The 12602-nt window shown below is 38.7% G+C and overlaps 2 protein-coding genes across 8 annotated transcripts in view; one reads left to right on the forward strand and one right to left on the reverse strand.

Annotated features, from left to right (window-relative positions):
* Window positions 1-5348, reverse strand: part of Tnks (tankyrase) — a 31962-nt gene extending 26614 nt beyond the window's left edge. For both annotated transcript variants that reach the window (XM_053767263.2, XM_053767262.1), the window contains exons 1-5: window positions 5028-5348; window positions 3475-3699; window positions 2711-2806; window positions 1182-1319; window positions 295-364 (exon numbers count right to left, since the gene is read on the reverse strand). In XM_053767263.2, coding sequence (XP_053623238.1) covers window positions 295-364; window positions 1182-1319; window positions 2711-2806; window positions 3475-3699; window positions 5028-5217 — 719 coding nt within the window. In that variant the 5' untranslated portion in view covers window positions 5218-5348. The remainder of the gene's footprint in view (window positions 1-294; window positions 365-1181; window positions 1320-2710; window positions 2807-3474; window positions 3700-5027) is intronic.
* Window positions 5349-7800: 2452 nt separating this feature from the next.
* LOC128682568 (serine/threonine-protein kinase 10) overlaps window positions 7801-12602 on the forward strand; it is a 76909-nt gene continuing 72107 nt past the window's right edge. For 5 of the 6 annotated variants that reach the window (XM_053767372.2, XM_053767373.1, XM_053767368.1 and 2 more), the window contains exon 1: window positions 7801-7989. The gene's annotated coding sequence lies outside the window, so the exon portion shown is untranslated. Of the gene's footprint in view, window positions 7990-8214; window positions 8486-12602 lie in introns of those variants that run through there. The other variant, XM_053767369.2, reaches the window with a different exon arrangement.

Here is a 12602-nt window from a genome sequence, read left to right on the forward strand (position 1 = left end):
TGTTATAAATGCGAAAGTCTGTCCATCTGTCTGTTCCGCTTTCACTGCTAAACCGCTGGTCTGATAACGGCAGAATTTGATATGCATATAGTTAAAGAGCCCCGTTCAAACATAGGCTACATTTTTTTTTTTAATCAACCACCAAATTACTATAATGGGAGGTGAATGTTTGTATGAAAATCATGTCGGTTTCGCTTTCGCTCAGAAATTCCCACGGAAGCGGAGCCCCGGGTCGCAGCTAGTTATACATACATGCTTGTAAAAATACGTAGCATATTAGGCTTTTATACATACCCTTTATCCTTAGCGTGGACGTCTGCGCCGCGTTGCAATAACAAGCGTACGGCCCGCGCTCGGTTATATCCTAGGAAATAAATAATAAATAAGCTTTTATAGCAGGTCCGGTGGATACTAACACAGAAACAACATCGCTTTCACAGCTACACTGCTGATCCGATTTTGATGTAATTTGGGTGAAGAAAGAAAACCAAACAAAAGACACTTTCATTTAAAAAATTATCTGAAAAAAGGGTTGAATGAATATGAAAATCAAAAATTGTCAAAATTACATATTTATCTATCACTCGCACAAAATCTGCCCAACGGATTTTGATGAAATTTGGCCTAATGGTAGAGCAAAACATGATAAACAAAATGGCAGATGCTCATTTTCCTGAAATTTTCACATACCAGCGGCCAAATGTAGAGGCGAGATCCCGTATCATGAGCGTAAACGTTTACATTAAGTGGGAGAAGTAATGACCAGATTCTGGTGTCCGTACTAATATTTTTTATTATGTAAGTCTAATAAGATTTCACAGCTAAACTACTTAACCGATTTTAATGAAATTAGGCACGGCAATAGCTGAAAAAACATATGATACTTATTTTTCTAAATTAAAACGTCAAGCCAACGTCAAGATTGAAATTGACACGGAATATAATATGTTATAATGATATTATAAACATGGATCAGTGTGTAACCTAAAATATAAAAGTATATAAATATATTATTGAATGTTTATATAAAATGAACATTTATCAAAGTGACATTTGTCACAAACTACAGAAACGGTTTTGATAAAACACAGCATGGTACTTACTTTAAAAAATGTACCCCCCATAGTATGAAACAGGGGTTGAAATTTTTTTATGAAAGTCTTATGAATTTTTACACACACCTGCGGCTAAATGTAGAGGTGTAGATCTCCTTCCGTCGTGCGCGTGAACGTTGACATTGAGTGGGGTGAGTAATGAAGCGAGTCTTGTGTCAGCGCCTGAGCGGGCGGCTTCTAAAACGTCTGCGGCGCAGTACTCACCTAATACGGTGGGGGTTGAAAGATAACAGATATTAACAGAAATAGAAACATATGTATACTCAATCGTGACGTCGCGTTGGAGTATCATTTAGAATGGAGCGCGCACACACACCAACCTACCCAAATTCATTGCAAACTCGCCGCTATTACCGCGCCATAGAGGTACGTACGCGGTAAATTGATGTGCTGTTTACTTTACCCGTATACCTACATGAATTTTAGATTTTCGATTTGGACAAGTCCAAAACTGTGCAACTTTATTTTTGTCCTATCTATGAAAGCGAAATAAATAAATAAATTAGGACAAATCACACAGATTGAGCTAGCCCCAAAGTAAGTTCGAGACTTGTGTTATGGGATACTGACTCAACGATACTATATTTTATAACAAATACATATATAGATAAACATCCAAGACCCGGGCCAATCAGAAAAAGATCATTTTCCATCATGACCCGACCGGGGATCGAGCCCGGGACCTCTCGGTTCAGTCAAGAGTAGAAATTAAAGTAAAAACCTAATCTAAACATATTTTTTTAATTGTGTTTCTAATAATATAAGGGCCTTCATCAATTGATTTAAGAACTTTGAACCTTGTTCTTGTCGGTGGAGCATTTTCCATCTAATTCTGTCCTCGGCCACCGATTTCACCCCCCTATACGACACGACCCCTGCCTTCTCTTTTATTTTTTATTTCTTGGATTCTAGAATAGAAAATATAAATTATCCATACATTATAAGACCAGGTATTTTATTTGCATTTTTTGGTTCACCTATATCAATAGTGACATATAATAAATTTTTGTATGCCTAATATAGTGTGGACAATAAAGAATTTTGTTGACTCAAAACCACATTCTTTTTTTCTATTAACAGTTCTTTTTTTGGATTAATTTCGATTAATAGATACGGCCCTATGTCCTTTTCCTTGCTGTTAACTACATATATGTAAAATTTCAAGAAGATTACAAACTTACTTTCGCATTTACGATATTAGTTAGAATTATAGCTGCGCCCAGGGTCTTAGGATACATACCCACAGAAACATTTGGATTGCTTATATAAAAGATTGTAAAGAATAGTTTATTCTACTAGCTTATGCTAGTAGTTTGTAGCTTTGGTGAATATTATTTAACTAGCTATTGCCCGAGGCTTCGCCCGCGTACAATTACCCACGGGAACGTTTATTTTTCCTGATGAAAAGTACACTATGTCCTTATCCATACTTCAAACTACATGTATGCAAAATTTCAAGAACATTGGTTGAGTAGATAGAGTGTGAAGAGGTAACAAACAAACAGACATACTTTCGCATTTATAATATTGGTTAGGATTTAGAATATGACATGAAAATGACTGTGAAGGACTAATTTGGGAATAAATATTCTCACCAGTTAAAACGGGCCTCGTGGCCGAGTCAGCGAGATCCAGGGGAGTCTTGCCTTCCGTGTTCCTAATGTTAGGGTCGGCACCGTGTTGCAATAACGCTGTAAACATTATTTATATTTTATAACTAGATGTTGGTATTTTGTGATAAAATATAGCCTATAGCAATCTTGGATAATGTATCTTTCTGACGGTGAAAGAATTTTTGAAATTGGTTCGGTAGTTTCGGAGACTCCCCGCCTCATACATACAAAGTCACAAACGCTTACATCTTTATAATAATAGTATAGATTACAACACATTAGCTGTGCTCCTGGGCTACGCTCCCGTGGGAATTTCGGAATAAAAAGTACCCCATGTGTTATTCCAGGTTATATTCTACCTGTGCACTAAATTTCATAACAATCCGTCCAGTAGATTTTGAGTGAACGAGTAACAAACATACACACAGACATCCTGACAAACTTTCGCATTTATAATATTCGAGAAACTCTGAGTGCTGGCAAGTGCCACACAAATAGCCTATCTCTGTCCTTCCACACGAAAAAAGAGAGTGCATTTCTTCTTGGCAGTGGTCGTTCCGTAATGCTAATAGTTTGTAGCTTGTGAAAAATTACTATATAATATAGAAATTGAAGTGAAAAAGGGCCTATGAAGGTATATAAATGATTTAAATTAAAAATTTAACAATAAATGATTTTATTTGCCCGCAAGAAGCCTAACTGCGGAAAATAATAGAGAAGTAGTTTAAAAACAATGGCAAACTCACCTATACAAACATCAACCTTGCCTTTAGCGGCAGCTTCGTGCAACGGAGTGTAGCCCCAGTTATCGGTGGCCGCGGGCGCCGCGCCGGCCGCCAGCAGAGCCCTGACCACGTCCGCGTGCCCGAACGAGCACGCGTTGTGCAGCGGCTGCAGCCCCCCGTCGTCGCGGGCTTGCAGCGCAGCGCCGGACGATATTAGTATCTCTACCACCTCCCTGCGCCCATATCCTACAAGACCCAATATGGTTGGTCATATTCAAATTCTAAATTCTCTAAACAAATAAGGATGATATGATCACTATTATTTCCTTGTTAGGGACGCAAGGGCAAGCAACAGACGGGTGACAGGGAGTTTTATTAAATATGAGATTTAAATTTTTTTTAGGTCTATTAAAGTATAATAGAAATTCTTTTTGCCTCTAAAATCTGTGATGTCACAGTACATTACTGTCATATAATCTATGCACGCTTGCTTATTTAGATCTCAAATAATGTTCACCACATTTGTGACGACCAACATCGAGGCGACCTCCTTTCGAAACCTTTTTAGGTTCAATACAAAATTTGATATATATATTTTAAAAAAAACTGTCACGGATTTATGGAAGTGACAGTTTTTTTTAATAAAGAATTTTTAATAATTTTTTTTTAAATAAATAGACCATAAATCCACTTCTATCCTAGCTCCCGATCCACATCAACAAATAGAAAGATTCTTCCTCCACTTTAATTCAAAAAATGAGTGCTTCACATTAAGGAAAAAAGTCAATGCCACTTACGTATCGATACATAGATACAGTACGATCATTGTTAGAAATCTCTATAGTGTGTTACGTTTTTCCGATGCGCATCCTATCTTTTTTCATTGGTGAACCAAACTCCATATAAAATTTTGTTTTTGACGTTAGATAAAAGTATCTGATTTGACTTGCCAATTATATAGAAATTATTTCAGTTTCCTCTTGAAAAGCTAAATAGTTTGTATATTCATTTGTTAGTATACACATTCGCGCAAATAAATAATATTTACTTGTGGAAGTACAGGTAACATTTTAACAACAAATCAACAATAAAGTTTGACTGGTAGATAATGCTTTCAGCATTTAATTCAAATTTTATTTACCAATATGGCACTCTTGTGCCGCTAATCAATAATTAATGTAATATAACTTAACAAAAACAAATAAGTGTATGACAAAATAAACATATTATTGGAGTAAGCTATAGGCTTTCCAGAGTCATGAAATTCCCACCGCAGACATTAGTATAATATTATGACATTCGTAGATGCCAAAAACAATATAAATAAACACACAAGACTTTAAAATGTGCATTCTACAAGTATGTCATAACAAATCATTAAAACACTTAAAAAGCTGAATCAGAGTGAATTATTTACGGTCACAAGTATTAACGGGGATAAAACACGAAATCTAGCGCTCAGAGACCGTATCTAATTATGCAATAATCACATTACTGCATATAACCAGTGTCCTTTCACTCAATGATTTTCATGGCGTATTTTTGTAAACAGTGGTGCAAAGCTAGGGCATTACCTGCAGCAAAGTGTAGAGGAGTAGATTTGCGGCCAGCTGTGTCTCTAGCGTTTACAGTTTGAGGTGTTATAAGCTTTTTAACACGGGCTGCATCACCAGTTTTGCAAGCCTCAAAGAGTTCTCTAAACGGATCGGTAGGCGCTGGCAGGGCGTCCAGTGCCGAACCGAGTATCGAACGGCGGCTCGACATTTTGTGTTCGCGTTTCACATCTAGTTTTCTTGTTTGTTTTCGTCTCACACAGTCATTTTCGAGAAATTATCGAATGAAAACACGTACAAATACCTACACAGCTGCTTTCAGATTTTCAATGACATTTGGAGAAAGTGTTGCCATTGTTATTTCGCTACCTATTATGTTATATTTTCTAGTATTCAAAACATGCAGTCACGGTATGCAGTACATAATTTTTTAAAAAACTATATTTCGCACTGTGGTTTCGCATGCGGTTAACAAAGATAGTACTGGAGCCCGCACATCCAATAAATCCAATAAATAACTCTTCGATGCAAGGTACTTATATTGCTCCCTCTTTCATCCGTGGCCCAACCTCTCTTATACTTATATTTTGTCAGTTATATATATTTTTTACCGCGCAAGAAGTATGGGCTACAGAGTAAGATAGCAATTCCTACTATTCTATCTATCTATAAACCGGGAGATTTGTATCTGCATGATTGCAACACTTTGTACATAACATTTTTATTGTTTTTTTTTTAATATTTTTATTCTTAAATGGAACATGGAAAGAGCAAACAATATATTAATTTCCATATAAATAAATAGGTAAGCTTCTTGTATATATATACAAGAACCTTACCAATTTATTTCAATTTTTTAAATATAATTAATAATAGGTAAGGTTCTTGTACAAGAACCTTTTTTTTTTTTGTTTACCCAGGGGAATGCTTGTTACGCACTGAGTGTGGGACTCCTGGGCCGCTAGTCGGCCCAGCCTACCCACTAAACCCCTGGGGCGTTTCCACGCTGTCGTTATGGGGGACGTCACGGGGTCGCTAGGCATTTCACCGCGGCGCCCCCCCGGCCGGCCTTTCGGCCCCGACCTGGGCGAGCAGCAAGCACAAGTGGTAATCACCCGCCCCTTACGCCACGCGAGCGTGGCGCGGACCATCAAGCCCGCTCCGCGCACCAGTCAGAAAGCTGACGGGGGGAGCGGTCCTGAAGGGACCAGCGGTCACAACACACACACAAAATCTTGGGTGCCACAGGGCACCCAAGTCTGCCTCTGTACGGGCTCAAGAGGTGATAGGCAGGTGACACCCACACATTGCGCCCGATACAGAGGCAGCCACCCTTCGGCCGCAGAGGACAGGGGGATCGTCGAGAGACATACCGACTCTCCTCTTCCCCTGCGGCCCCACCGCACCGTGTTCAGCGCCACGGCCGCGCTGTGGTCGCGGAGGACAAACCCCCGCGACCCCACCTCTGGTCCCCTCTAGTTTCCACATCCAAAGGCTGGTGGCGGGTCACCAGCCAATGGCAGTACTACTGAGGAGACCGTCCACCAGGCCCAGAGCACCCACCAAAGTCTCTGGGCCTTGGGTTCCTCTTGGTTCACCGGGGTGGCTGGTTGTGTCAGACCAGCCCCCCCGGTTACTAAGCCCCACCATCGCGACAAGATGGGAACCCGTCGGGGGGCTTGTACAAGAACCTAACCTAACCTAACCTTTTTTTTTTGTTTACCCAGGGGAATGCTTGTTACGCACTGAGTGTGGGACTCCTGGGCCGCTAGTCGGCCCAGCCTACCCACTAAACCCCTGGGGCGTTTTCACGCTGCCGTTATGGGGGACGTCACGGGGTCGCTAGGCATTTCACCGCGACGCCCCCCCGGCCGGCCTTTCGGCCCCGACCTGGGCGGGTAGCAAGCACAAGTGCTAACCACCCGCTCCTTACGCCACGCGAGCGTGGCGCGGACCATCAAGCCCACTCCGCACACCAGTCAGAAAGCTGACGGGGGGAGCGGGCATCACCGACCACTGGTCCTGAAGGGACCAGCGGTCACAACACACATAGGACACACACAACAAAATCCTGGGTGCCACAGGGCACCCAAGTCTGCCTCTGTACGGGCGCAAGAGGTGATAGGCAGGCGACACCCACACATTGCGCCCGATACAGAGGCAGCCACCCTTCGGCCGCAGAGGACAGGGGGATCGTCGAGAGACATACCGACTCTCCTCTTCCCCTGCGGCCCCACCGCACCGTGTTCAGCGCCACGGCCACGCTGTGGTCGCGGAGGACAAAACCCCGCGACCCTACCTCTGGTCCCCTCTAGTTTCCACATCCAAAGGCTGGTGGCGGGTCACCAGCCAATGGCAGTACTACTGAGGAGACCGTCCACCAGTCCCAAAGCACCCACCAAAGTCTCTGGCCTTGGGTTCCTCTTGGTTCACCGGGGTGGCTGGTTGTGTCAGACCAGCCCCCCCGGTTACTAAGCCCCACCATCGCGACAAGATGGGAACCCGTCGGGGGTGTCGGTGGGGAACCTAACCTAACCTAACCTACTTGTTTCTATGGAAATAAAAAAAAAACATTTTTTTATAGAAACCCAACTCCAGTACTATTAATTCCATGATATAAACATACACAAACATATTCCAAATTATTTTCCTATTTTTACATATGTAGGTACTTGAAACACTTATATTTAATTATTATATTGTTAATTACAATCGATGTATTTTACTAAACCCTTTATTCTTCCGTGAACTAAACGTAGTTACTCTATTTTGTCTATTGCCGTTAGTTGACGAAATCAAAATGGCGTCTTTCACGGGGTAGTTCATATCCGCCGCATACTGTATCGTTTTCGTCAATAGTGATCGTGACTTTTGCTTTGTTTTATATAGTCTAGTGAACATTTATTCAGTGTTACAGTGGAAAATTTACGTCAAAACTTCATGAACAGTCGTGTGGAATACTTTGATACAAGTTTTCGCAAAGGTATGTGTCCTTTCACTCAAGTAATATTTTAGGGTGATAATCACCGAATTATTATTATATCGTAATAGTAACTTAAGAAAAAGTGGTGATTAAGACGTCCGCTTTAAGTTTGTGCGTATTAACTGCGCGCCGGAAGCTCTGTTCTCTGGTTCAGTAGGTGAATAACGAACAGGTTTTTTTTTCATTAAGGACACAAGTTTTGATATACCGGGCTCAGCTATTCACTTTTCTCGGAGTCGTCACTGCGGTGCGCTGCCGTTTGCGTCGTTTCAATATTTGCTTGGACTATTCTAATTGAATTAGTGGGTCGACGGTCAAGTCGCAAGTACTGTGTTAGCAATTTCTATTGGATTGCAGTGTTGTGTGTTGATTACAAATGACAAGTATTGGTGCTTTCTTTAAGTGGTGTTTACACAGTGCTCCACTAGGTCAAACCTCCGTGAACTTGGGTCATTGATTTGCTCATAAAAAATGAATTTTTATTTGACCATTTAAGGTGAGACTATCATATTAAATTATCCACAAATCCTTGCGACTTAATTAACTTTTTTATCTTTACTGCTTTAATCAAGGTCACATTCTTGAATTCTTGAAATACATAAATAACTCAGTAATCCCATCAGAATCAGACGGAAGATTATTTGTGAAAACATGAGTTTACATTATTTATAAAATGGTTTTAAAATAAAACTTAATTCCTACCTATTTCACCAGCTATGGTTATACAAATTTGATTCCACATCCCACAAAACCAGAAAGGAACCATTAGATGAATACTATTTACATCAAAGTCATTATTATCAGAGTTTATCATTAAAAATCATTTAAGTAATGGTTATATTGTAGTTGTCATTTTAAATCATCAAATCAAATCATCATTTATTCAGAAATTAGACCTTCACAGGCACTTTTTCTTGTCAATCTTTATATTTATAGTTATTTCTCACAAGCTAAAAACTACTGGCATTTCGGAACGACCACTGCTGAGAAGAAATGCCGAAAGAAACTCATTTGAACAGTGTTGGTCCCTATCGTGCCAGATCGGCTTACCATTATTGTTTCTTACAATGTTTAAAATGAAATACTAAAAACAAAAACAGTTTTAGTCTGTATTTAGAGATGTGTTACTGGATATTACTGAATTTTAATACATGTACCTATCTCTTGATGAATTGGAGAAGACATAGACAGCATAGTAAATATTTATCTTTTACAGTTAGACAGACATTAGTGATATTCGAAGTTGTATTCAACGGAAACATGATTTTTGGCCAAAATCCGAACTTTTTTAACAACAATAAAACAATTTTATTTTCACCCTGGGTAAAATTGTGTCAAATTGATTGTGAGAACAAGAAAGTTATGTGAGTTTCATTCCACTTAGTGACCATAAAGACCATGAAGAATATGACTGTACATAGAATCTAATAACTATCAATCATTGTCATTCATTTCCATAGATCGAAAAAAATAACTGGTCGCCTGCCTACCTGGCTGTGACGTCACGACTGAGGCCTGTTGTATGATGAGCTTATTGGATTAATACATGAGACTGAAAATAAAATGGTCTTTCATTGAAAAATGTTAATTGTTATTTACATAATATTATATGTATGAATGAAGTGGGTCAATGTCAAGACTTAACATTCAAAATTTAATCAGGTTTATATGCAATATTTTCTAGCATATTGCATACCTCTACGGCCCAATGATCATCATGTTGTACTACACATGGATGTCCCGGGTTTGATTCCCGTTCAGGCCAAGATGGAAAATTAATCAGGTTAACCTTGATTTTGGATGTGATGTTTAAATTTGTAATTTGAGTGTGTTTGACGTTCTGTCTAACTGATGGGAAGCAGAGATGTGGTCTATGTCGTAAGATCTTGGATTTTTATCTATAGTATGATGTCTATCATAAGTTTTAATTTTTGTTTAGTGATTGTTACAGTGTACTGCATGGATCTTTATTACCATAGTAATAAGGGCCAATTTACAATGAATTTGGTTAGGTTAGGCTTTTGACTGTACTTAGTGGAATAGTGGAGTTCTGCGCATTATAAAAAGATTGACGGCTCACGTTTTATCTCTTAAGGAGAGTATTATTATCACATCTTATCAGGATGTGATAACTGTTCTATTAGCTAGATAATGTTTCATCGAGGCACTAAATTATATTTTTCTCAACTGAGCGATCTTGTCTTCTTCCACAGATGTAAAGCGTCGGAGCTTAGGATCCACCAATTTTTTCGTCTCTATAATAAATGTGATAACACTTGTTTTATTAGCTAGTATAGTTTTGATAAAGATTCTTTGAGACTAAATTATATTTTTCCCAATGTTGTTTGCTTCCGCAGTTATGTCATAGAGCGTTGTAGCCCAGTGTTCACCCTTATAAATATGACATGGAATGTTAGGTAACTAGTCACATAGCAAATTTAAATGTAATTAGAGATGATGTGTTAATTGCCAGGTATGATGAGTCAGTATCATTCCTTGATGTGGCTAGTGACTAACTAATGTTATGGAGATAGGTCTACTCATGTCCAAGACTATAGAACTAATATTACACTGTCTCGCTCTCATACAAGCTTTTTTATTTTTTACTAACTGTAATCTCTTTCAGTAGTTTAAAAAAAAATATACTTACGTTATTACACACAGAAGCACATCTTTATTAGATGCTATTGACAATTAATTTTTTTGTCCAAAATCTACGTTAAATCGCGTACTTTCTCGATCAAAATTAGCCGTTGTGTTAATCAAAAATATCGGCTACCTCAATGTAAAATTTCATGATAATTGGGCCCAGCCGTTTGAGCTTGAAGAAGTAACTAACACACTCATAAACTTTGACAAATATTAGTGGTATTTTCTTTAATTTGCTAGCGGCCCGTCCCGGCTTCGCACGTGTAAAACCATATGAATTATACACCTAAGGGCTCACTCTATCTATTGGTGAAAACCGTACAAAAATCTGTCAAGGAGTATTTGAGTTTATCGCGTTCATACAGACTGATATACGTGACAGAGCTACTTCTTTTTGTAATACGGACTGATAAGGACAGTTTATTTTTATTATTGATTTTGTTAGTCCTAGTGAAGTATATTGAGGTCTACAAATATTAGGAAATAAATAGTCACTAAAAAAACTGTCCACTAAACTATTAACTAGGGTTGCCACTCGTGCTATTATTATATAATTTATTTTAGTGACAAAATTTAATCAAATTTACTAATATTATAGAAAATTTTATTAAATATGTTCTAGATATTAAAAAATATTATCCAGAATAATAATTTATTATTTGTTATATAATTCACCCCACTAAAATACCGAGTAAAAGTCATGTCAGATGCCTCTAGGCGACGTACAGTGCGACCATGATAAGCCGCACAACAACTAAAACAAAGACGAGCCATGATTTGTCTGGGGTTGAATTTTACATGGAAAAATAAATTATGATCAACGATGAATGTGGAACCTACTTAATATTTTTTGTTTTTTTTTTTTATGCTACCACCAATAAGCAGAGCAAGCATGCGCATGCGACCCTCTCCCAGATGACAAGTGGTCACCGCAACTATGCCTTTAACCGGCTGTCACGCACGCGCGCTTTGTCGATCCGTAATTAATCTTTTCACGCCCTTTTTTAAATAGCGCATGTTGTAGTAACCAAGACTACAAAATTTTTACAGACCATGAAAAATAAATATTGAAGTGAAAACTTCTTTAGCGGCGTTGTGCACTTTTTGTGATGGGTAAAAAATGTTAAACTCGCGTCAGGACACGTGACCTGATCGAAAATTCGTAACATGTCAAAAATGCACAACGTTAATATTCAAGTTTTCACTTCTGCCGGCACTCGCGGAGAGCAACACGGTTTTTTTTTTTTTCAAGAATGTGACAACCCTATTAAACTTTCATATGTGCTTGTTACGTAAGCGACTATCCCTTGCATATTTCGCGACTCGCAATATTTACATTGGTATGTGTGTGTTAAATACTGTTCAAGATAGAATTTTACAAAAAAAAGAAAAGACTCAAGCTTTTATAAATAACTTAAAAAAAAAAAAAATTATTTTCAGACGTTTTGTCCATATTTTTAATGATTGATTTACAAATTGAATTAAATCAAATTTGATAAAACAATATTTTATATGTCGTGTCATGGATTTGTTTGCTTGATTGATTATTATAAACTGGCGTTTTGCCCGCGGCTTTGCTCGGCGTTAATTTTCCCCGGGAAGAAAGTACCCTATATCCTTCTCCATACTTCAGACTACATTGTATGCAAAATTTCATGAAGATTGGTTGAGTAGATAGAGTGTAGAGGTAACAAACTTACTTTCGCATTTATAATATTAGGATTAGGAATTTTATTCAACGACAATTGTCCCGACAACTAGGGATGCCGTCAATCGTGCGTAGTGGAGACGAAGAAGTAGGTAATGCGGACCCACTCCGACGCTCAACGGCTGAGGAAGTAACCGGGATAGCGCTCAGATGCGAGAGAGATCGGAGTTTGGCAACTATAGTCTATTCCATTCTTCCATACAATATTGCCAATGTCTGTCTGTCATGCTTTCATGATTAAACCATTGAGCCAATT

This window comes from Plodia interpunctella, chromosome 30, assembly GCF_027563975.2.
Source record: "Plodia interpunctella isolate USDA-ARS_2022_Savannah chromosome 30, ilPloInte3.2, whole genome shotgun sequence".
In the NCBI taxonomy this organism is placed as follows: Eukaryota; Metazoa; Arthropoda; class Insecta; order Lepidoptera; family Pyralidae; genus Plodia; species Plodia interpunctella.